The sequence below is a fragment of the Medicago truncatula genome, chromosome 3 (assembly GCF_003473485.1).
Source record: "Medicago truncatula cultivar Jemalong A17 chromosome 3, MtrunA17r5.0-ANR, whole genome shotgun sequence".
Classification (NCBI taxonomy): domain Eukaryota; kingdom Viridiplantae; phylum Streptophyta; class Magnoliopsida; order Fabales; family Fabaceae; genus Medicago; species Medicago truncatula.
This window is the reverse complement of record NC_053044.1, coordinates 56,848,965-56,874,066: the sequence shown is the minus strand read 5'-3', so window position 1 is coordinate 56,874,066 and position 25,102 is coordinate 56,848,965. Positions and strand designations below refer to the sequence as shown.

The 25,102-nt window shown below is 32.2% G+C and overlaps 5 protein-coding genes across 6 annotated transcripts; 3 read left to right on the top strand and 2 right to left on the bottom strand.

Annotated features, from left to right (window-relative positions):
- Positions 1-603: 603 nt before the first annotated feature.
- Positions 604-4,754, top strand: LOC11427407 (protein Abitram). 2 transcript variants are annotated; one of them, XM_039832189.1, is made up of 7 exons: positions 604-779; positions 819-1,059; positions 1,144-1,192; positions 1,290-1,416; positions 1,569-1,639; positions 1,789-1,861; positions 4,201-4,754. In XM_039832189.1, the coding sequence occupies exons 2-7, from the start codon at positions 909-911 to the stop codon at positions 4,363-4,365; spliced, it is 636 nt and encodes a 211-aa protein (XP_039688123.1). In that variant the 5' UTR covers positions 604-779; positions 819-908; the 3' UTR covers positions 4,366-4,754. The 2 variants fall into 2 exon arrangements, with proteins under 2 accessions (XP_039688123.1, XP_003603812.1); XM_003603764.4 differs by lacking the exon at positions 604-779 and having other exon boundaries at positions 786-1,059.
- Positions 4,755-4,868: 114 nt separating this feature from the next.
- LOC11439914 (UPF0496 protein At1g20180) lies at positions 4,869-6,651 on the bottom strand. Its single transcript, XM_003603763.4, has 2 exons — positions 6,450-6,651; positions 4,869-6,268 (listed from the first exon to the last, which is right to left on the bottom strand). The coding sequence occupies exons 1-2, from the start codon at positions 6,487-6,489 to the stop codon at positions 5,175-5,177; spliced, it is 1,134 nt and encodes a 377-aa protein (XP_003603811.3). The 5' UTR covers positions 6,490-6,651; the 3' UTR covers positions 4,869-5,174.
- A 2,066-nt stretch (positions 6,652-8,717) lies between these two features.
- Positions 8,718-12,180, top strand: LOC11427406 (la-related protein 1C). The gene is made up of 6 exons (XM_003603762.4): positions 8,718-9,402; positions 9,662-10,211; positions 10,292-10,451; positions 10,541-10,631; positions 11,386-11,457; positions 11,601-12,180. The coding sequence occupies exons 1-6, from the start codon at positions 8,977-8,979 to the stop codon at positions 11,715-11,717; spliced, it is 1,416 nt and encodes a 471-aa protein (XP_003603810.1). The 5' UTR covers positions 8,718-8,976; the 3' UTR covers positions 11,718-12,180.
- Positions 12,181-15,801: 3,621 nt separating this feature from the next.
- On the bottom strand, positions 15,802-16,212 carry LOC112420303 (uncharacterized). The gene has a single exon (XM_024779099.1). It carries the CDS (start codon positions 16,210-16,212, stop codon positions 15,802-15,804), a length of 411 nt encoding a protein of 136 aa, XP_024634867.1.
- A 2,247-nt stretch (positions 16,213-18,459) lies between these two features.
- On the top strand, positions 18,460-22,763 carry LOC11436139 (CO(2)-response secreted protease). The gene is made up of 8 exons (XM_003603759.3): positions 18,460-18,728; positions 18,819-19,181; positions 20,564-21,077; positions 21,181-21,281; positions 21,361-21,606; positions 21,695-21,809; positions 21,889-22,099; positions 22,193-22,763. The coding sequence occupies exons 1-8, from the start codon at positions 18,535-18,537 to the stop codon at positions 22,750-22,752; spliced, it is 2,304 nt and encodes a 767-aa protein (XP_003603807.1). The 5' UTR covers positions 18,460-18,534; the 3' UTR covers positions 22,753-22,763.
- The last annotated feature ends 2,339 nt before the right edge of the window (positions 22,764-25,102 follow it).

The window sequence follows — 25,102 nt, the reverse complement described above, 5'->3', positions numbered from 1 at the left end:
TGTTTAAGTTCGATTACCACATGGATTTTCCAGATTGAAGGGCTTTTGTTGAGACACGAAGAGAATGAAAAAGGAAGAGAGTCAGACATGTATATTTTTTGAAAACTGATTGTAAATTGAAATAGAAGGGATAGTCTAATTTTAACACTAACAGTATTGTCAGTTTTAACAATTAGGCTAACATATAAAATCAAGTGTTTTAAGCGACTCATTAAAATAAAATCAAGTTTTCCCTCAAAAAAAAAAAAAATCAAGTTTTTACATGCAATAGTAAAAAAAATATAACACTTACTTGGTTAAAAATATAATCAAGTGAAGGGTTTTTACATGCGACTCATTAAAATATAATCAAGTGATTGATTATTGAAATTTCATAACACTTTCTTGGTAAAAAAATTGGGTCATGATCTAAATTTTACATGCAATAGTATTTGATGCTCAAGAGTGGAAGGAAAGTTTTTAAAAAAAAAAAAACATTTGATCAAAAAGCCTAAAACGAGAGTAACTGAAGCCCCAACATTTGACACTTAACTGTTGAAGATTTTATGCTGTCAAGCATGAAAGATTGAAATTTGGTGAAATGTATTGACAGATTTGAGCAATATAAAGCGTGATTGAGAAATTAAGAAACTATGACAACTATGAGACAAGAATCCAAGACATACTCCTATCTACTACTAATATGGGACTCGTCCTTTCTGCACCCCACTAAATTGATTTTTGCAACCACGTGTACTTTAATAGAAATATAGAGGCGGATTAAATTGGTACCTAAGCCTAACAATTTTTTTTACAGGATATTTTTTTGGCAAGCTGGGAAAAAAATTAGTCTCCCTAAGCTTTTGTTTGTTGCTGAAAGAGGTGAACTTTGCAGTTTGTTTCTCATTTAAAATCAAACAAATAATACGATGTCAACCGTAGAAAATGACCAGATCATAGACGAATCGAATAGTTCAGAAGAAGATGATTTAGAGAAGCTTCTACTCCCTGATGTTGAGAATTTTCCCCTCATTCCTCCTTCTGCCATTGAAACCAATTTCGTCACTTATTTCGCTCTAGGTAACTCAATTCACTCTTTATTCATTTTTTTTTCCACATAAACCCTAAACCTCTATTTTCATCCTCATTTTTTTTTCCTTCCAGATTTTACCAAGCCTGCTCACGATCAATACATTTACCGCCACGCTAATGGGTTATACTTTCATATTCTTAAATTGCATGATTTTAACTTTAAATTGACACGTGTTTCACATTTTTTTAGTTTATGACTGTTTTATGTGATTTTGAAGGTTGTGTGTTATTGGCTTGGCTCCTTCACACATTGCTTTTAAGGATGAAGGTGGAATCACATCCGTAGATTTCAATGTTGGAAAGTCTGATCGAACCGCTGTCAAGGTCTCTGGAAAGCGGAAGAAGGTACACTGCAGCTTTTCTTTATTTATGAGTTTATGACTCACAATATCTTTCTTTATAATCAGCTTATTAACATTTGTGTAATTTGTTGTGTTTCAAAAATTTGTGTTCTAAAATGGCTTTTTCCGTTCCTTCGCCTATGTATTTTTATGCAGAATGCGCAACACTTTGAGTCCAATACAGCATTATGTAAAGTTTCTACCAAAAATGATTCTTATATTGTGAGGTACGTGCTTTGCTATATATAAATGTAAGCTGAGATTTTTTTTGTATGTGTATGTGTCTATGTATTTGTTTGCTTCTCCCACTGCTCTTCTTTCTCGGTGAATTCTGAACTCTTTGATGACTTAACTTGTGATGACCAACCATTTATAGGTGTTGTGTCAAAGGTTCCCTTTTGGAAGTGAATCAACAATTAATCAAGCACCCAGAACTGCTTAATGGTTCGGTAAGAATTATTTTCTTATCAAATCTGATTTTTTTTAGCAAAGATAGCTCCCTCTTACAGGAGTGATATAGTTTTGCATATTCCAAATGAAGAATCATAAACGTTTATGTCCTTTCCTTTCTATTTTAAATTTTGGAATGACACAAACATGTTTTTGAGATGCTAAGCTGCTTAATAATAAAATCTGTCTCAGTATTTTCATTACCTTTTCTAAATTGACTGTCCAATGGACATGTATCAATCACCTAAACAGGATTTTTTTAATATTGTTTATAATTTAAATTTCTGCATAACCTATATGTGGCACTGTTTATCAATAAATCTTAATAGAGTTCATAGAGGAGAGGGGTGGTAGATTGAAAAAAAATCATTTTTTTTGTTCATAGGATGGTGTAAAAAATGCACTGAAGGTACAAAATTCATTTATAATGAAAGTATTCTTTGTACCCTGACCCTCCATGGACGTGCACCTAAGAAGGTTGATGACTTCTTTAATTTAGTCAAGTACCTAAGTGGAAAAGGAGCCTATCTATTGCCTTATCTGGTGGATGCTTCTTCATAGAGCATTATATTTTGGAAAACGTTCTCTCTCACTCATCCAAAATTGTTAGCTATACATCACATTATATTATGTTGTGATCAAATCCTTTTGCGATTATATGTATTATGATTTTCTATACTGGGAATAGTGTCAGATCTACTCACAAGCCAATGGGGCAATTGCCCCCACCCTTTCTCTGATTCTCCTTCACCTCCACACACCCCAACCTTCCTTCCTTTTTTCCTCCACCCTTTTTATCTCTTACACCTCCACACACCCCAACCTTCCTTCCTTTTTTGATAGAGCATCAAATATTTTTGTGAAGAAATTATTGATTATTTTCACCCAATTTATCGTAATAGCTTATAATAATTTGGTAATGGCTTAAAGTGGTCATAGATTAAAAAATTGAGACTTAGTTCCATCCGAATTTTTTTCAAATGTTGGTCACAAATAGTCTTTGTTGAATACCATAATGTTGTTAAAAATCTAATGAAGGCAAATTTGTCCGACATTTGAGATTTGTAATCACCAAAATATTAATCTTTGAACTTTCGTTTCAGGACCAATTAAGGCTTCATGTTTTTTCTCAAGAACGGGTCTTAATTTTAATAATTTTATTTTGTGAAAATATTGCACTTTTTATCTTGCTCTGCTTAGAAATACTTCTGACCTGCTATTGATGGGACCACACTATTAAATGTTTGGCATTGCTTATGCTTCAAGACTGAAGATGATGTTTCCTAATGTAAACTATGTGGTCAACCGTGCCACTTTAGTGGGGGATCGCAGAATCGTAAAGCAGTGTCTGCGTCCACTGCAGCGCCTTTGGCCGACGAGCTGCGCTCAGCTGGTGGCTGTAGAGGCCGTGAATTGTGTCCAAATCGTCTGTTCGCGCTCGCTTTTAGGTTTGGTGTGCAAAATCCCGTAATTACCCATCTTTTTAAACCATTATGTTTCTTTTTTAAGGTTGTATTTGTCATTTCGAGTTCTTATAAGTGACTGATTTTCTTCTCCTCGAGCGAACACCTTCTCATATTTGATTCAGCTTCTTCTGTGCTTTCCTTCTGTTTCTCCTTCCGCATGCGCCCTCTGTTTTTCTTCTTCTCCTTCTTCTGTGTGCATCCCCTGTTTCTCCTGCTTCTCCTTCATCTGTGTGCGAATCCCTTTGATTTCCGCTTCTGCGAAGTCCTCTGTTCTTCTGGTTTCCTTTCCTCTGTTCTTCTGTTTTTTTGGTTTTATGATCACCTCTTTCATTTTGTGTATTTTGCTATTTTTGAGTACTTAATTATTTATGTATCCTGGTTGGGTTTATGTTGAGTTTGTTTACTGTTTTTAAGTCTTTGCACCGCTTTAGAAGTTTTAGGGTGGTGCTCCATGCCGCCATCCAAGATTAACATCATAGAATGTAAACTGTACAATCAAGTGAATGGGAAACGGTGGTATCAAACATGGTAAAGGGGAAGATTGATGTATGAATCAAAGAGTAATGAGATATTTTTGGCATTAGAAATATTTTGATTATCGCAAACCACAAGACATAAACTTAACAGCTTAAGTGGTGTTCATGACTTGTGCGATGATTCCCATGGTATATGGTCTGTTTAGAAGTAAATTTACCTGTAAAAGTGACTGCTGTTACTGCTAAATACTTGAATGTTTCATTTATATAGTTTGAACATACACTGTTGTTGTAACTTGTGTTCATCCTAATACCATGTTTATTTATCCTAGGAATTATTCTCTTGAAATTTATTCTATTTGTTTTTCCTTACAATTTTATTTTTTTGACATTCAGGCTGACAGAGAAGGATACATTGCTATTATGATGCCAAAACCAGCTGACTGGCTTAAGGTCAAAGCTTCTTTTGTTAGCCTTCAGGAGTACAAAAAAGTGAGGGAAGTCAGTTGTGATATAAAGCATGAGGTGCCTTGTGATGACACTTTAAAAGAGCCACTGTAAGAAGCACGATGCTACATTGAAGTGATTGCATGATTTCCCCTTAGGACGCTTCGTTTACTAGTGCCTAGTGAGATCCCAAATGCTACAAACTGCATGAATTTGAGAATTTTTTGGTGCAGCTGTGTGCCCTGTGGAATCGGTGCATGTCAAGTAGCCATGTCATATTAAAATAATGAAAATCTCAAACTCATGAGCAACTAAGAATCTGGTGACATTGGAGTTTCTGGGAAACCATTCTTTAGGATTTTATTTTTTATTTGTTTGTTGTATTTCATTATTCATACTTGAATCTTTTGAACAATTCAAGTAATAGATGATGAACTTCTGGTTATTTTCTCAGCCTTTCTAACTAATCAAAGCTAAACATATTTTTGTCCTGCTGTTTCTTACTAACTCTCTTCGGTTAGTAGATTCTTAGTTGTTTGTAGCGTCAAATTCTAATAAAAAAGAGTATTAACAACAGTTAAAATTTATCACTGCATTTTGATACAATGGAGTATGTCTATCATGTAATATTTTTTTTTTTTTAATTTCCAATATTGTAAATAAAATAATACAACAGTAAAATCAAAGAATTACAGAGACTAAGAAAATGGAAAGAATGAGTTAACACTTGTCAAAGTCAACTAACTAGACAACAGCTCCAAAGGATCCAACCAGTCCTCTTGTACCAGGGCTGGCTCCTCGCAGTTCTCCCTTTAACACCAACGGTAGATAGGAACTGAACTGTCTCACGACGTTCTAAATTTGTTTCTTACTGAACTTGACTTGTCCGCCTTTAAAACTAAAGAGTAGCTTCACCAATCGTTTTAATATTTCTTGTCAGTAATCTTTTGCATAAGCTGTCTTCTAGATCTGTTAATAGCGAGAAAGCACAAATAGATATGCTCCTCAAGCTCTTCCAACTGATCCATAAAGTTAGTTTGACAATCACGAAATTCTCTTAGAACCATCTTCAATATTACACACCTTCCATTACCATGACCATAATTCTTCACACAAATATCAGCAACCTCTCTACAATGTTCAACCTCATCCGCTAACCTCTTAACCATACGGCTCATAGTATCCAAATCATTTATCACTATATAAACCCCTTTTGCAGCAACATCAATTTGTTCATATAGTTTTTCACAAGAATTATACTTTTTATTTTCCCACTTGGATCTCTTCTTCATCAAACCAAAGGATCCACCGACTACATAAGGGGCAGCAGCTAACCCAATTATGCTATGGAAAGCAAAGACTAACAAAGCCACCAAAAGAGCGGTTTCTGAAACGACTAAACCGATCCCTCCAACTTTCTTGCATAACCTCTTTATTGTTATTCTTCTTTTGAGTTTCAATCTCTTTGAGTTAAGTCTGTTAAGGAGCGCTATGTGTTTTTCTTGAATATCGCAGAAATTAATAATATTATTGGACAAACACAAAGAGTTGTTAATAACAGATGAAACAAGCTCTTCATAGATAATATTGTCATTGACGTTTGTGTCCACATCTGTGTCAGTGTCATATTCAACGACTCTTTGGCTTAACTTATTAACTACGTTTATGACTTTTCCATAACCAAATCTAGTTTGACGAACACCTTGAAGGATTTTGTCGCAACAAAGATATGCTTCTAAGCTGGCTTCAAAGTAGTCCACTAGAAGATGATGCACCTTAAAGCTCTTGATCATGTTTGTAACAATTTCTTGTCTAGGTTCTAGCAAAGAAGAAGAAGAAGTCGAACAGGAGTTAGAGTGTGATGATCTCATGCTTGTGTTTTCAATTCCATATCCTTGAGCTTTGTTACATATGTCAACATAAGACTTTGTTCTGAATGCATTGCGGTATTCACTATTCACGTTTGACTTGCTGCTCAAGCTATCTTCCACATCGCGTTCTTTCGATGATCCACCACCTGCAGGTTTTTTAATAATTTCAGTAAAATGAATAAACCTCATTATCAAGCTAACTAACATTAACTAATTAATTACTTGGCTCGAAGCACACCTCCTCTGATATTGGAGTTCAATTCAAATATATATAAAAAAAAAAAAAAAAAGAAGAAACAATTTTTTAAAAATAAACGGATAACTCACCCGTTCTTCTTCTTCGGAAGAAAGAAAAACAATTTGTCATCCCTTAAATATTATAAACTAAAATAAATGTTTAGATATTTTTGTTTTGTTTTGTTTTTGAGATGAAATGTTTAGAAATCTTGTGTGTGTAGTATTGGTTGAGGAGAGAAATATAAGAGCTGAAGATGATGGATGAAGAGAAGAAATTGTTTGTACCACACAAATAATATAAGTTTATAAGCATTGTTCTGTTTTTTTTGATGGCTTTGAAAACAAGTTATCTTACCTCACACGGTGTCTTCTCTTACGTGGACGCTGGCAATTAAATTATTTCCCTCCGCAACCTCAATCCTATCTTATTTCCATTCACGGAAACTAACTAATACCATTTTATTCAAATTTTAAATTAAATGACTAAAACAGAGAAAAACTTAACGCGTTCTCATAAAATATTAATAAAGTTGTTTCCACGAACTTAACTCAGTTGATAAGAACAACACATAGTATAGGTAAGGTCCAAAGTTTAAACCTCGAAAAAATAAAAAAGTAACAAAGCTAGCAATGTGTGGTGGAACTCAATTCAGCAGCGTCCAAATAAAGTCTCCATGGTAACCAGACATACAGTCCTCAAATCATTGGTATCATATTCATCATCATTCAATTTCAATTTTAGTCCACCTAGTTTTATGGTGCATGCCTGCACGGGCAGGGGCGGATTCACCTTGAAACATGGTGTGGCACTTGCCACACCAGATTATTCCCCATATTTTTTTTCTTCATATAATAAACCTATACAATTCCTTATATATAATATATGTTGCTACTTTGACATGATTATTTACATGTCCTAGCGGTTTGAGTCTGCGTTGTTGATTGGCCACTCAAATGAAACAAACATGCTTAAATCAATTAACTAAAGACTTTTAGATGTCAAAATCTCATCTTTTTAGTATATAAAGTAATATATTTTGCTTCATAATTTTTTTTTTGCCACATTGATATCAAATGTCTGGATCCGCCCCTGTGCATGGGACATGATTTTTTTATCAGAAAAAAAAAACGTTTTGTGCATGAGTGTTTTTTTTGACGTAAATAAACATTATATTCTTTGAAATTATAAGAAACGGTCAATTGAGTTTGTTTGGATAGACTCACACTTGTGGTATTCTTTGAGAGCATTTATGACGCCGTGTTTATAAAGTTGTTTTCAACTTATTTCTTTTTTTGAGCAAATGAAAATGAAAATAAAATAATTTTTCAACTTATTTCTATAAACTATCAAATGAAAATAATTTATAAATTATAAAAAAACCGCTTGACTTTAATTTATCTTATGGCATATAAACAATTTTTTTAGTAGCGTATTAATATGTTTATACGTGTGGATAATGCGCACATTACAAGTTGGTTTTATGTTTTGATAGACCCAACCATTATTTTTAAAATGATATTATAATCTCTCTAAACTCCGTTAAACCCCAACCACTCTTTTCTAAAATGATATCACAACTTCTCAAAAATCTGTTAAACCACTTGTTATTTGACTTTTACTATCGATCAACCAACTATTTATCTATGACAACAGAGTCAATTAATATAGTCACAATTTTTGTTTTAATAAATTTAGACCATAATTTTAAAGCATTTAGATTTATTTCAATGCAACAATTCCTATATGTTGAATTGGATAACCTATTATTGCATAAAGACAAACCTAAAATCTTATAAACCGCACTCCAACCAAATTCGTTTTCAACCTTCCACACCATTTCCCTTATAACACAACATAATATAAGCAAATTATGTGCAATTTTAAGAATTAAGGTATTATAATTGGGAGTTTCTACGGTACATCCTTAAATTAAGGTGTACCGGTACACCTGTTTTGTGAATTAATAATTTAACGATCATTTATATGTAACAAAGAGCTATTTGTCGACTTTTATATTTTAGAAAATATTATTTTCAAAGAAAAAATATCATTTCATTGTTTATAAGAATCATACTATTTTTTTTTACATTTTATAAAAAAATAGTCAATATTCACTATTATTAGTAATAAAAAATTGAATTTTACTTCAATAGATTTTGCGATTGTACCAAAGAAATTGTCATTATAATTTTATTTAATAAATTAGAATATAATTGTAAATAAAAAAGTTTAAATGAAGAGTAAAATTATAAGAATTTTTTTTATAAAAAACAAAAATTTTAGTAGATAGGAGCACAATAAATATAAAAGAAAAACGTGTTTAGAATTTATTGTAACAAGAAAAAAGAGTTTATGTTTTAATTAGGTATCTAATCAATGACACTTACATGGTCATTTCCCTGATTTTGAGGGGCCGTAAATCAGGAGGAGGAAGAGGAGAGGGAGCGGAAGAAACCATGGCTCTGTGTTGTTGAGGAGAGTGACTCACCTCTGCAACTAAGATCCTAACCCTAATCCTTTTGATATGGCTATTTGTTTTTTCATTCATTTCGCCATACACTGATCGATCGATTCGATCAATACTTTCTATATCGAATCAGAACACCCTAATTGGCAATGGTTACTACCAATGCACCTGATTCTTCCTCTAATTTCCCGCCAAAAAACCTCACTTCTCCGTGGGCTAAGGTTGTTCGCGGTGCTGACTCCTCCTCCTCCTCCTCCGAACCACTCAATAATCATCCGCCACATTCCGTTTCTTCATCATCGTCTCTCGATTCAGCCAATCTAGTTGCTGCTATTACTGCTGCTGTTGTTGTCGTAGATAACAACAACTCCAATGCCGATAAGATTAACAATGTGGTTAACGCTAACCCTAAAAAACCCGCTTGGAAGAACACATCCAATGGCCTCGTTGTTGCTGAGGTCAGTCCTGTAATGGGTGCTGTCTCTTGGCCTGCTTTGTCTGCTAAGCCTTCTGCTAAACTGACATCTGATTCCATCTCTGCCGTCGATGGTGCCGGATCAATCTCCATTTCTCAGGTTAGGATCAACCTCCTAATTATATTACTTTTTGTTCATTTAGTTTTTAGATAAAATGTATTCATTTATTTTCATTTTGACTGAAAGAATAATAATCGATTTGTTTTTTTGGATGGAATATAATTGATTTTTGATTATCTTGAAAAAATGGTGGTAAATATGACATTAGAACTAATTTATGGAATAACTATGAGAGGTGTTCAGAGGTTCATCAATCTCTTTATTTTCGAATTATATGTTTTCGCTGTTATTTTTGTAGGGGCCTGTTATATCAAACTCACCTCAGAAACAAGCCACTGCCACTGCTGCTAATGCAAGACATACTCCTCCAATGAATCATAGTCATAGTGTGTCTAATAGACAACAAAAACCGATGGAGCGCGGAGGAGGTAACAACAATGAGCCTGGTCCTTTGTCGAACAATTTATCTAACCCTCCTCAAGTCAATCATCAACCATCGGTTGCCCCACCATTTCCGGTGCTTCAGATCACTCCTAATACTTTCTTGGTTGACGGGGTTCAGTCGTACAAGAACAATAATGGTTGGGGTCCAAGATCACCAGCTGGGGGTTATGGGCTGCCTGTAGATGAGCACAGTCACAGGGGTAATTATGGGCACCGTCCACGTAACAATTATGGCACTAGGCGCAATCAAGATCCAGGAAATACAATGAACACTAGAGATGCTCATCCACCCCAACATAGGATGCACTCGGAGGGGTTTCTGAGGCCTACACTACCCAATTCTGCTTATTTAGGGTCTCAGCCTATGCCTATGAGACCGTTTCTAAACCCTGCAGGGTTTCATGGTCAGTTTATCAATTTGTTTGTTCAATTTTATTTCCACCACAAGACACAACTAATGCTTTGTCTTTTGCTTTCTTTTTAGAATTCTATTATTATCCTACACTACAATTTGAACCTTTTGGAGGTATGCCATTCTTAACCCATCCACCTCCTCCGGCGATGTTCTTTCCAGTTGCAGAAGAAACTCCTCCCACTACTCCCCCGACCAATATAATACTCAAACAAATTGATTATTACTTTAGGTGATTTCTTACTTCACTTACTTGATCTGTCTAGAAATAATAATGTTTTGAGTTGAATTTCTATTCATTACTTATTTCTTTTTTGATAGTGATGTTAATTTGACGAATGACGAATTTCTGAAATCGAACATGGACGAACATGGTTGGGTTCCAGTTTCTTTGATTGCAAACTTCCCGCGGGTAAGTTAAACGTGGTTGTTTGGTGAGCTTTCGATATATCATACATGTATACTATGTCGGAATTGATATTTTATAGCTAGAGTTTATTTATATTGTTGATATCTGATAACCTTTTGATTTCACGATTGCGTAATTTTAGGTCTTCACTAGCCATTTGCTTTTGGTAGATTTTTTTTTTAATATGTATCGTTACCTATGTAGAATCTTCACTAGCCATTTGCTTTTGGTAGGTTTTTTTTTTTTAATATGTATCGTTACCTATGAAGAAGAATTTCATTTTTAGTTAACCATAAAGCAACTTACTTGAGAATTGAGATGCAGTTATGTTGAAATACTATTACATAACAAAAGGAGTTAAGAAAAAAACAAAATAAAAACTGGATTTTGTTAAAAAAATATGAAACATCTGCACAAAGTAAATTGAGCTTTTAACTGTTTAATCTATATGTCGTGAATTGATCATTGACCATTGTACTACCAAGTGCAAATAGGTTTTCAAGCACCGTTAGTGTTCAAATTTTAACTACTCCCTCCGGTCCTATTTATAAGAAAAAGTTGACTTTTTAAATTCATTGAATAATTAATGTACTTGGTATAGAATGTATACCAAATACATCATTTATGCAATGAATCAAAAAAGTAAAATGTTTCTTATAAATAGGACCGGAGGGAGTATTAAGTATTGTAGTGTTGTTAGTTTTCAAAAAAAAGTATTGTAGTGTTGTTTTTTCTCTCATATTTTTATTTCTTACAGGTTAAAAATTTGACAAACAATATCGAGTTGATACTTGATTCATTGAGAAATTCGTCGGTTGTGGAAGTAAATGTAAGTTGTTATTGTTCTATTGTATTTTCTATTTGTGGTGGAAGTATAGTTTTGAAGTACATTTCAATAGCACATTTTCAAATGTTTACAATTTTTATTTCAAGTTTTTTATTGGATTTCTATTATTCTGAAATTTGCTACAGGGTGACAAACTGAGGAAGCGCAAAGAGTGGGCGAGGTTTTTGTCCCCTGTTTACCAACAAGTTGGATCTAGTTCAATATCCTCTGTTTGGATCAACTTGCAAGAACATAATTGCTGATTTTGATAAGATCACACTGGATGAAGCCACTGTGCTTAAAAATTCCAAAACTACCACTAATGGGGACTCTGCAGGAGAGTCGTCGTCCTATTAGTCCTGGCTCTCTATATAGTTAGGGGCAGCAATTAAAACTCAATACATTTACCTCAACCAACGATATCTAACCCATTATAGTATTTAACTGTGTTAGTCTTAATTTTAAAAGGAGGTTTGAACGTTCAATTCTTTCATGACCACCCGGATCGATTTTGATAGTAGTTGAGTCAAGTCAAGTAGTTTAACAAATAAGAATTTCAAGGAATTATGTTGGTCTTAGACAAAAAGAAACTGATTAGAAATAGAAAGGAAAAATTTAGAATTTTGACGGATGCAGATCTTTTTGGTTTTGTATAGCTTGTAATTAAAATATTTTACCAATTGAAATGACTTTGATAAATTGAGCTTGAGTTTATTTATTGAGTTATTTGTTGAATTTCATTTGCATCGGTTGATCTGTTGACCTTACCTTTCATTTCTATACTACACTGTTATCAAAGTTGTTCTTGACAGGAGACTTATTCCACAAGACACCAATGTTGTCTATAAACATGTTTGGCAGAGTGTTCTTTAGACACTTTTTTGGCCAGTTTTATTATAATTGTTGGAGGGAGAATTCATGTTACAAGGAAGTCCATTTTGTTTACCGTGTGTAGTCAAGTTACTCAAGGATCACAACAACATTTGGATAGAAGGCATGGAGTTGTGATGATGGTTAAGATCGAATTGAAATGGATGGGACACCTCTTGTGTACCATTAGGATACCAATGTTATATAACATTGATCAATGAAGGCATACCACATAAGAATGTCTAAAGAGGAAATAGAAAAAATATGCATGTGAACTGCTATGTGGCACACTTTCATTGGTCAGTGTTATATAACATTGGTATCCCAATGGTACACAAGTGGTGTCCGAAATGGATGTGGTAAGTTCAGACCATTTAGCTGAATTAACCACTAATAAGAACATGTTATGTTTTTTTATTTTGTGCTCATTGGTGCTATGTCTGTCTTAGGCAAGGAAAGTTCCTGGCTTAAACTTCAAGGCACACGTCACAAGTTTGTTTGTCATGAGATTATCCATTAATGTTGTGGTGTAATGCTCTTAGTAATGCATATGATTAGTATTTCATGTTATGTTTTTTTTTTTGAAAGAAATATTTCATGTTATGTTGATTACCCACTTAGTCACTTTCTCGCATGATATTTAATGTTCCTATAATCACTTGTGGGATTGCCAAAACATATTTAAGTTTCAAGTAAATTTGCAGTAAAAAACACTACTTCTGTAATGGTTCGAATTAATTATATTTATGTTTGGTTCGAATTAATATGAAATTATTTTCCCACGCTCATTTGATATTTTGCCTCTGGTTAATGATATTAGGTTATATTCAAATAATCTATGCCGATTGAATATCTTTTGGTCAACGTAATTTTAAAAAAAAGAATAGCTTATTCTTCAGTATCTCATATAAGTTTCATAATTCTAGGAATTGGTTCTATAAATGATATTGGGCTCAGCGGGGCCGTTTTACAAATAATATCTCATGGATTTATTGGAGCTACCCCTTTTTTTTCTTGGTAGGAACTAGTTATGATAAACTACGTCTTCTTTATCTTGACGAAATGGGCGCAATGGCTATCCCAATGTCAAAAATATTCACAATTTTCATTATCTTATTGATGACTTCTCTTGCATTGTTGGACATGAGTGGTTTTGTTGCCGAATTGATAGTTTTTTTTGGAGTAGTTATTAGTTAAAAATATCTTTTCATGATGAAAATGCTATCATAACTAGTTTTAGTAGGTTTTTTAGTCCCTACAAAAAAAAATTACTTCTAATTTTAGTCCCTGTTAAAACAAAGTTTGTTAATTATTTTTGAACGATTTTTTTGAGAAAAGTTTAGAACACTATGAAAGGTTCAATTACTAAATTTAGAATTTTTTAACATGAAACGAATTAAATATGAATTTTTGAAAACGATAAAAGTTAAAGATAAAAGTAATAAAATTTGGACATATAAATAAAATTTTGCGGAGGAACTTTTAGTAATGTTCTTAACACGTCGAAAAAAAATTGTTAAAAAACGTAAGAGTTTAAGCATAAATTAAACAAATTTGAATTGAGCAGAGACTAATACTGAGTGCATAATATTTTTGTAAGGACTAAAACAACTATTAAAATTAAGTAAGTACTAAACTTATAATGTCTCAATTTTATAGGAACTAAAAACATATTTAATCCAAAAAAAAAAAGTCAGATGTGACATCCACGTGTGCTTCACCGTTTGCTCAATCAACAATAATTAACAACGATGACCTATTTTGCTAACAAAAAAAAACGTCAGGATAAAAAATTTAATAAAATTTAAGTAGGAACTAATGTTAGAAACACGCCTATTTATAGGGACATAAAAAAGAAAAATGTGAAGGAGCTAGACATCCGATCATTATCGAAGTATGTCTTTGTGTATGTTATTTTCTGAAAAATATTATAATGTGTTAAGTTGTTGAAATCATTCCCTCAAAAAGTAAAAGATGTTTTTGTTGACGGAAAAAAATGATTTTGAAATCATGTTCTTTTTTAGTAAAAATATCTACGTTTTAGTCCTTCCGTCAAAAAAAAAAAACCTACGTTTTAATCCTATAAAATTACCCATTCTTGTTTTAGATCCTTATATATATTACAGTGAACTTAACTCAATTGGTTGGTAAGAACAATGTATAATATATGTAAGATTTGAGTTTCAAACTTCGACCACCACCAAAAAAAGATCTTTATATATATATATATATATATATATATATATATATATATATATATATATATATATAAACTGCGTTTTAATCCTATAAAATTTACCCCCTTCAAATTTTTTTTTTCTATAAAATAACCCATTCTTCTTGTTTTAGATCCTTATTAAAAAATTTGGTGAACTTGTACCCAAAAAAATAACTTTTTGATTGAAAAATATTTTCCTACAACACTTTTGATCCTCAATTTTTTAAAATTCTATCGCAGTTTGGTTGCATCACTCAAAAAATCATCAATATCAAGTTTTTATGGCCTTGGTTTGGTTAGTTCAATATATATATTTTGAAGGAAGTTCAATATTATTTTTGAAACTACGCTCACGTGATTAATTTTGAGAATTTGGAGATTTTTTATTTAAAAAAAAACCTAATTCAAAATGTTCAATATTATTACTATCAACTAGCATCTTATCGTATTATATCATAATAGCTGTTTGTGCATGTAATTTTCGAAAAAAAAAAGATTATAATGTGTCAAGATATTGAATCATGTTTTAAGAGTTTAAAATTTTTAAAAAAAGAAGAAGAGTTAAATATGTTTTTAATATTTAAAAATTAACAATTGTTTTTGATCGTTAGAATTTCTTTTGTCGGCTTTTGGTTCCAAAAATGTTTTTCATCAATACTTTGGTCATCATATTCCCCAATTTCGGTTGTAATTGGTTTCAACTTTCATGACTCTCCAATCCCAAAACCATCAAATACAATGTTTTTAAAAGGTCTTAATATTATTTCAATTACGATAATAAACCAAACAATTCAAATAGTTAATAAACTCCATCAAAAATGAATTGTTTGAAAATATTTGAGTTCAATTTTTAACCGGATCGATTTGACCTTATGTTTGAACTATGGATTATCATATCCATTTTTTCCACATGGTTGCCACGTGAACTTGCATAAGTTGCATTATGATTAGAGATAAACATGTTGATTTTTTTTTAGAGAAACATGCTTATAGCATTTCATTAATAATAAGAGTTTCAATATAATCAGAATATCAAAATAAACTACACGACTAGCTAAAGATGTGGCTTCTCTTGCAAGAGCATGAGCAATCGCATTGACTTGTCTCCTAACAAACTCCACCCTAGAGTTAGAAAAGAAAGTGCTGAACAACGAACGGCAAGAGGAAATAATGCAACCAAATTCGGACAAGTCGTTCCTGCTAGAAAGGAAGGCATCAACTGTTAATTTTGAGTCTGTTTCAAAATCCACATCGTCAAACTACATATCACTCAACCATTGCATAGCGGAGTGCAGCCCTAAGGCTTCACCCACATTCACCGAAACCGTACAAGGGTATATAAAAGCTTTAGCCAAAACAAACGTACCTTCTGCATCCTGAACACAAATACCAATACCTGTACGATTGATGTGAGAAGAGAAAGCCGCGTCGATATTGCATTTGTATCTTCCTAGTACGAGAGGCTGCCACATGATTCGATGTTGAGGAGAGGTGGAGGCCGTTGGAGGTTGATGTGTCGAGCTAGACACAAGAATATCCGGAGCATTAGCCAATTGCCAATCTTCAACCATGTTCCGAGCACGCTCAACAACCGTGGCACTTGTTTGTGTTACATCATCCCATACTCTGAGATTGCGGTGTTTCCATAAACTCCATATTACAGATGACATACGTTGTGTTAATTAAACATACAAGTTCTCTAACAAGTAAAATATAACTTCCATAGCTGAGGCAATGATAGAAATTGCATGTTGTACAGAACTCCAAAGACCTGTTCCTATTCCAAACCTGTATGGCAAAAGGACAATCAAAGAAAACATGCATGCGATCTTCGTGGTTAGAAGCGTGACTAGCACAATTAGTCGGACAAGTAACACCTTTGTCTAACAAACGGACACGTGTCGGTAAACAACCATAACACATACACCAAAGTAAATTCTTGACTTTCAAACGTGTTGATGAAAAGCATTTTATAAGGATTTAAAATATCTCTAACCTTTTTAAAAGTGATTTAAGAAATATACTTTACCAACATTTTGAATATGTTTTTTGGAATTGAAATCATATATCTATTTTTTTCTCTCTCTTCCCAATGCCCTAATAAAAATACGACACTTGAGGAAATAAATTATGTAAAAGAAAATACTAATTCCTAAAGTGAAAGGAATATTTTTTGGTTTTATTTGAAATATTCCCTAGTATTAATTAGCTTAATATAGACCAAACCCATTTAATCAATGGAAACTTTGCCTTTAATAAATAATTTTATTTTAAGAAAGTGGTCATTCAGGCCGAATTCAATTAACTTGTGGATATGATTTACCAATTTGCTTGTCAAGTAAGGTTACCATACAAGAAATGCTAACTTATACCTCAAGATACAAGTTAATAAGTCAAAATGGAAATAATTTATTGCAATTAATGCATTTGATTTAATTTTTTTTACTTTCGATTAATTAAATACACAAAATTTAAGAAAATATTTCTACTTTTAAATTGCTTAACATGTATCTTAGAACACAAATTAGCACGATCCTTGCTATAATTTCCTTCAAATTACAACAGCACATGATTAATTTCTATTTTGATCTAACCTTCCCTTCTCAGTAGCAAACAATTGCACACAATTATTCCCACTTACCTGTCATGATATAGTGAATGCCAAATGTTTATGACTAGCTTGTTATAATTTTTAATTAGAAATAACATTACCCGCAATTTTAAAAAAGACATTGAATTATTCCAACTAATTGCAAGGATAGGGAAACTAATTCATCTTTCATCTCAAGATCACAATATTATTGTTAGTATAAACGGGGTTGCTTTAGTTTCTAAAAGACTCCTAAAATTAGTGTTTTAGATTTATGGCAAGACAACATGCAGCTAGAGTTTTTAATCTTTTTTTCTTCTTTTAAAATAATTTTCATTGATATTCATACGGTTTGTGTTTTCTTCTTCTATAATATTCTTATCGTAATTGTGTTTATATAACATAATTAAAACTATATACTCATATATAGTATGTTGCCAAACATTATTACTAATATATATACATTGCTTATATACACATCGCTTGCATTATATCATATTTACTCTAACTAGTTGCTACCTCCACTTCAGAGCAGTTGTGTATCAAATTATCGTTTATAATTGTGGTTATAGCACAAAAAACAACATATTTCTTCGAAGAGTAATGATAACTTTTGTGACAAACTACTATATATTTTTTCAAATGACAAACTTGCGTGATGAATTATAGTAGTGCTTGAGCCTATATACCAGCAATGCGCATGCATTAATTCCACCAAAACATTTTGATTTTTAATTTCACTTTATGTTATTATTGATGAAAAGAAAGATAAAATTACAAACTCAACCACGGCAAGCTACGGCTCTATACATTATAATCACCTATTAAAATGCTCAAAGAAAGAAAAATATCAAAACTGTTGTACCCAATCAAAGAAATTAATGGATAAAATAACGTTAATTAGGTTGTAAAATTGCCCTATAGTTAGCTTCTATAATAACACAAGAATAACATAAATTCTTAATGCCTAAATTCAAAATATTTTTGTTTTTGTTTTTGAAGGAGCCTAATTTCAAAATATTGTTTGCCCAACTATTTATTTATTTAAAGTATTTACAATTTAAAACAACCTACTATATATGATTTTAACAACAAAAAAAAAATCCCTACTGTATATGATAAAATATGATTAAACCCAAGTGTAAAATGATATCGCTAAGCGATGACATATTACTATTAGTATGCCTTTATGATGATATAACTTTCTGAAATACTATGTTACCATAAATCATATAAACCAATGCTGACACAATAAAGCACTGATTAAACTTATTTACTTTAACTAGTCCGTGGCTTCTTATATAAATGTGTGCGAGGGGGAGCTAATAAGCATACTCATCAACTAATTAAATCATACTATCAAAACTAACTAAGTTCAATTCAAGAGTACTTAATTATAAACATGAAAGGAAATCCAATTTTATTGATATTAGTGTTTTACTCACTCTTCCTTCTTCTTGGAGAGTCAAGGTCATACTTAGCTAATAAATCAAAGAATGAAAATCAAATTTATATTGTGTATATGGGAGCTACGGATTCAATAGATGGTTCCCTTCGTAAAGATCATGCCTATGTTTTAAGCACAGTGTTAAGAAGGTAATTAATATATATGATATTCAATTAGCTAGTACTATTGTGAAATGTGATTAACTAATTTTATTGATGATATGTGAATGAATGGTTTAGGAATGAAAAAGCTCTAGTACACAACTATAAATACGGATTCTCAGGCTTCGCAGCCCGCTTATCAAAAAATGAAGTAAATTTAGTTGCTCAACAACCTGGAGTTGTGTCTGTGTTTCCGGATCCCATCCTAAAGCTTTACACAACACGTTCTTGGGATTTTCTCGACTTGCAAACTAATGCCGAAACTAACAATACACTCTTCAATTCTACTTCTTCATCATCAAACGTTGTAATCGGCATGTTAGACTCAGGTATATGGCCAGAAGCAGCAAGTTTTTCAGACAAGGGAATGGGTCCTATTCCACCCGGTTGGAAAGGCACATGCATGGCCTCAAAAGATTTCAACTCATCCAACTGTAACAGGTAAATATAAAAGAAAATTGCTAACAAATATTTCTAGGACATTGTTTAAAAAATTAAAAGAAGTGACTTTTCTTTAGAAAAATGATGTAATTATGATTTTAAATTTGTATTTTTAAAATAAATATTTTCATTTATATATTTCTTAAAGGGTTAATTAAGTTTTTGGTTCCTATAAATATCTGCAGTTTTGTTTTTAGTCCATATAAAAATAAATCACGTTTTTTAGTCCCTACAAAATTTTTCGTTAGTGCTTTTAGTCCCTATAAAATTTTCCCTCAGCATTTTTAGTCCCTATAAAAAAATCCCATCAACATTTTTGGTCCTTAAAATGCTTAAGGAAAATATCACAGGGACTAAAAAGTGTAATTTTATATTTTGTAGGGACTAAAAACAAAACTGTAAACATTTTTATAGGGACTAAAAACTTAATTAATCCTTTCTTAAATAATGCTATGGGCCACTTAATTGCCAGCATAACCCAATAGAAAAGTCAAAAGTCCAATCCCCCAAAAGAAAAGCAATAAAAAGAAAATAAACTTAGGGCTACAAGATCATACGAAGATCCAACAACCAAGTGATCAAGTTCAATAACGTGAGAACCTCATTTCTTGAAGATCATAGGATTAAGAAAAAAGTTTCAATTAATGTGCATAGTTAGTTCAAACCAATTAATTAATTGATTTGATGTATATATATTTTTTGGGTCTTGTTAACGAGTGTCTTTGAGAACATTCTTTTAGCATTTTAAAAGAAGAAATTATTCTATAAAAAAGTCAAATATTTTAATTTTCGATGCATTGATTACATAAATTTTCAAAGAAAGTTACTATCCATGATAAAAAAAAATTATATTAGTAGTATTATCTTGAAAAGTATATTTTAATTTTGTGTTTTTAAATCATTATACATTAGTAGCATAAAAAATATACAATGTTAGATAAAAATTACTATAAATTTCTTTCCGAGAAAAATAATGTAATTCTTTATAGATTTTATAAAATGTGTATTTTAACACACACACATACATATCATGTTATCGTCAATTCAGTTTGATTCAGATTTTATTGCAAAATACAAACAAAAAACAACCGAAAGTTTTAATTGTATAGAATTTCCTCGAAAATCAGATGAAACTTATCTATGTTTACTTTGTTTATGGGGTCCATTAGAGTAACAACTGCTATAATTTATTTTATTTATTAAAACTTGTTTTCTTATCCCTGTGAGTTTAACTCAGTTGGTAGGGATATTGCATATTATATGCAGGGGCCGGGGTTCGAACCCCGGACACCCCACTTCTCCACAATTAAATTGTGTGAGCTCTAGCCACTAGGCTACTTGACCAAAAAAAAAAAAAAAACTTGTTTTCTTTTAATTTTTAGGAAGATAATAGGAGCAAGATATTACCGCCTTGATGAGGATGATGATAATGTGCCGGGCACAACAAGGGATAAGGATGGTCATGGAACCCACACAGCATCGACCGCGGCTGGGAATGTTGTGAGTGGTGCATCATACTTTGGTCTTGCGGCAGGGACGACAAAAGGCGGGTCCCCTGAATCGAGGTTGGCAATTTACAAAGTGTGCAATATGTTTTGCTCAGGCTCGGCCATCCTTGCGGCATTCGATGATGCAATTTCTGATGGAGTTGATGTGCTTTCACTCTCTCTTGGTGGGGGTCCGGATCCCGAACCTGACTTGAAAACCGACGTGATTGCAATAGGAGCGTTCCATGCCGTGGAGCGCGGCATCGTGGTGGTTTGCGCTGCCGGGAATGCTGGACCGGAGAGAAGTACACTTACTAATGATGCTCCTTGGATATTAACCGTTGGTGCCACAACTATTGACCGTGAATTTCAGTCCAACGTTGTCTTGGGTAATAAAGAAGTTATCAAGGTACAATTTTATAGCGCTCGCTCACTCTAAGATGTTCCATTCTTATCTTTTTATTTTGAAAAGTGTCAACTATTTTTTATGCTTAGTAATTGTTGTACTTTAGGGTCAAGCCATAAATTATTCCCCACTTTCAAAATACGCCAAATATCCATTGATAACCGGAGAGTCTGCCAAAAAAACTACCGCTGACTTAGTTGAAGCAAGGTATATATATGGTCAATGAAAATCCTATAACCACAATGTTTTAAAGTTAGACAAACTAACATTTATTTTTGAAATGCAGGCAATGTCACCCAAATTCATTAAATAAGAAAAAAGTCAAAGGAAAGATTGTCATTTGTGATGGAATAAGTGATGATGATTACTCAACCAATAACAAAATTAAAACGGTGCAAGGGATGGGTGGATTAGGTCTTGTTCATATTACTGACCAGGATGGAGCTATGATACGTAGTTATGGAGACTTCCCAGCAACAGTGGTAAGATCAAAAGATGTTGCCACACTCCTCCAATACGCCAATTCAACAAGGTATGCATGCATTTTAAAGTTTTTTTTATTTGGAAATCAAAAACGGCATTTTATTTTTATTTTATTTTTGCATATGATTAATCTCAAGGAATCCAGTAGCAACAATTCTACCAACAGTTACGGTCATAGATTCTAAGCCTGCACCTATGGCGGCATTCTTTTCAAGTAAAGGCCCTTCGTATCTTACAAAGAATATTCTTAAGGTAATGATATATAGATAGATAGATATGATTAAAAATAACATATATCATTGAACAAGACCAACAATTCTTTTTTTGTTAGCCCGATATCGCAGCACCAGGTGTTAACATTCTTGCAGCATGGACTGGAAATGACACAGAAAATGTTCCAAAAGGAAAAAAACCATCACCATATAACATTGAATCAGGGACTTCCATGGCATGTCCACATGTTTCAGGCCTTGCAGGAAGCATCAAATCTAGAAACCCTACTTGGAGTGCCTCCGCAATTAGATCAGCCATCATGACCTCAGGTATATCTGTCAACTCAATTTCCCTATAAAATGTATGTATGTAAATGTAATCCTATCTATCAACTCATAAATTCCTATTTTTTCTAAATTCAGCAACTCAAGTTAACAACTTGAAGGATCCCATTACAACAGATTTAGGGTCGATTGCCACACCTTATGACTATGGAGCAGGTGAAATAACACCAACTGAATCATACCGACCAGGTCTTGTTTATGAAACCAGCACCATTGACTACTTGAACTTCTTGTGTTACATAGGATATAACACAACAACTATTAAGGTTATTTCAAAAACTGTCCCTGATAATTTCAACTGCCCTAAGGATTCGACTCGTGATCATATTTCCAATATTAATTACCCTTCCATAGCAATCTCCAACTTCACTGGGATAGGAAGTGTGAATGTAAGTAGAACTGTTACAAACGTCGGTGAAGAGGATGAAACAGTCTACTCCGCCATCGTTGATGCTCCTAGTGGGGTGAAAGTCCAATTGATTCCAGAGAAACTCCAATTTACAAAAAGTAGCAATAGAATAAGCTACCAAGTTATCTTCTCCAATTTAACCTCGCTAAAGGAAGATCTATTTGGATCCATTACATGGAGAAATGATAAATATAGTGTTCGAAGTCCTTTTGTAATATCATCTATGTAACTAAATGAAAAGAAATGATAAATAATAAATACAAGCAGAGTTCTTGTAGTTGTTTATGTTATTTACACATTTTAAATTCTCAAAATTTACTTCTCAAAACATCACTCTAGCCCCAAAGTTAATCTCAAAATCCATAATAGTCATGCATAATGAATTTAATAATGTGAACCAAACATGCTTTGAGTCAAATAGAAAAACAAAATACGATAACAATCAAGTCTTATCCTACAAAGTGAGTCGGATATATGGATCAAATAACGTCACAACCTTCTATCAAATATCATATTTCTAATGACAAAGTAAAATAATGAAAGCCAAAATCATGGTTTGAGGGTATCCAATGGAGAAATCAAAATGCTACGGAAATAGCAATTAGAAGAAGAAAAGAATCACAAGAGCTAATTAGACCAAATCATTTAAGTAGCAATTTTGGAATTTCTTTATGTTGCATATGCAAGAGATGGCTTCAAGCAAAATTTATCACTACATGTACACAATCATTCAGTTGAGGCATGTATAGAGTCTGAGATTAAAGAAAAATGAGATATAAAATCCGGTGTTTTTGTTTTAGATCAATATAAATCCTCAAAAAATATAAAATTTGAATTTGTTATCGATTGATAAAATGGTAAACAAAATCAACTGTAATGATCTAATAAATGATTTTTCATTTTAAATAGTCAATTTTTTTTTCCTAAACAAAGATATAGTTATACTAAAACATTTTTTTTAACTTTAAAAAACCTCATCTTAAAATTTACCTTAGGTCTCGTTATAATGTGTTGACAATACAAAGGATATGATAATTCAACTGGTTTGAGATAAGAAAAAATGAGTTGAATGTTCCGAGTTTAAACTTTGACAAAGAATAAAATATTAATATAATAAATTAATTTACAATACAAATATTATACGTTGTTTTACCTTTTTGATTATTAGAATCTTTAAAAAAAATATTGAAGGATAAGTATTACCTAGGGTCCAATTATGCCAATAAAAATTAGAAGAAAAATAAATAAATAAGTAATTAGGTTAACCACATTAAATATGTAGCTTCAAGAACTGTAATTAAAGTGAGTAATAGTTTTTTTTTGACAAATATGTGTATCCCTGTTGTAAAAAAAAATACGTGTATTAAAGAACATTATGTATCCATGATTTTCTAGCTAGTTGATGATAAATATTATAGTTATGTTAAGTTTTTTTGTTTCAATAATGATATATACAATTATGTTCTAAAAAAAAATGTGTCTAATACATATAATATTATGCATTGTCTATACCAACTGAGCTAAACTCACGAGGACGTCAAATAAATAAATATAGTAATATATATTTCAGCCCATTCTTAATTAGTATTTTATATTTTGAAGAATAATTAGTATTTTTCTGAAACTAGAGTTTGGTAAATTTAAAATATTCTAAGGTGAATAGTAGTAATGTACTTGGACATCATTTACCTTCAATAATAGGTATGAGTGTAATTGTCACCCTCAATTTTTTAAAAGACAGTGAATTATTTCAACAAGTTGCATAGGACATGGAAACCAATTTGTCCCTCAGCTGAAAACAGAGTGTGTTAGATTTATGGCAAGACTAGGCATGCAGCTACAAGTTTTATTTATTTTTCTTTCTTTTAAAATGATTTTCATTGATATTCACATGGTTATGTGTTTTCTTCTTCTAAAATACTCTTAACGTAATTGTGATTGTATATCATAATTAAAATAATTTCTTTCATATATAGTATGTTGCCAAACACTATTACTATAATATATACATTGTTTATATAGACTTTGCTTGCATTATTTCATGTATATGTACTCTTACCAGTTGCTATCTCCATATTTCCATATAGCTATATGCCTAAATATCTTGAAATGGCACACTTTGCAAATAAGGAATGCTATATTGATGAAATAATTATAAAATTACAAAATCAAAGAAGGCAAGCTACGACCCTGGCTTTACATTATTATATCAGCTAACAAAATGCACAAAGAAAGAAAAATATCATCCGATTGTACCCAATCAAAATAATTAATGGATAAAATGACATTATTAGCTAATAAATCTCCACAATGGTTAACTTCTTAATTTTCTTAAAACGTGAATAACATATGTTCTTCAACTACAAGAGGAATGATCTATGAAGAAAAGATTGGATATACACATTAGGCCATGGTCCACCAATCATTTTAACCAATAAGGTAGAATCTAGTTCAAAGATTATAACTGAGGGGATATTTAATTTGAACTTGACGAACTTAATGCCTAATCTTAAAACTTTTTTTGTTTGTTTTTGAAGGAACCTAATCTTAAAACCTATAACTCTGCCCAAACTGCAGAA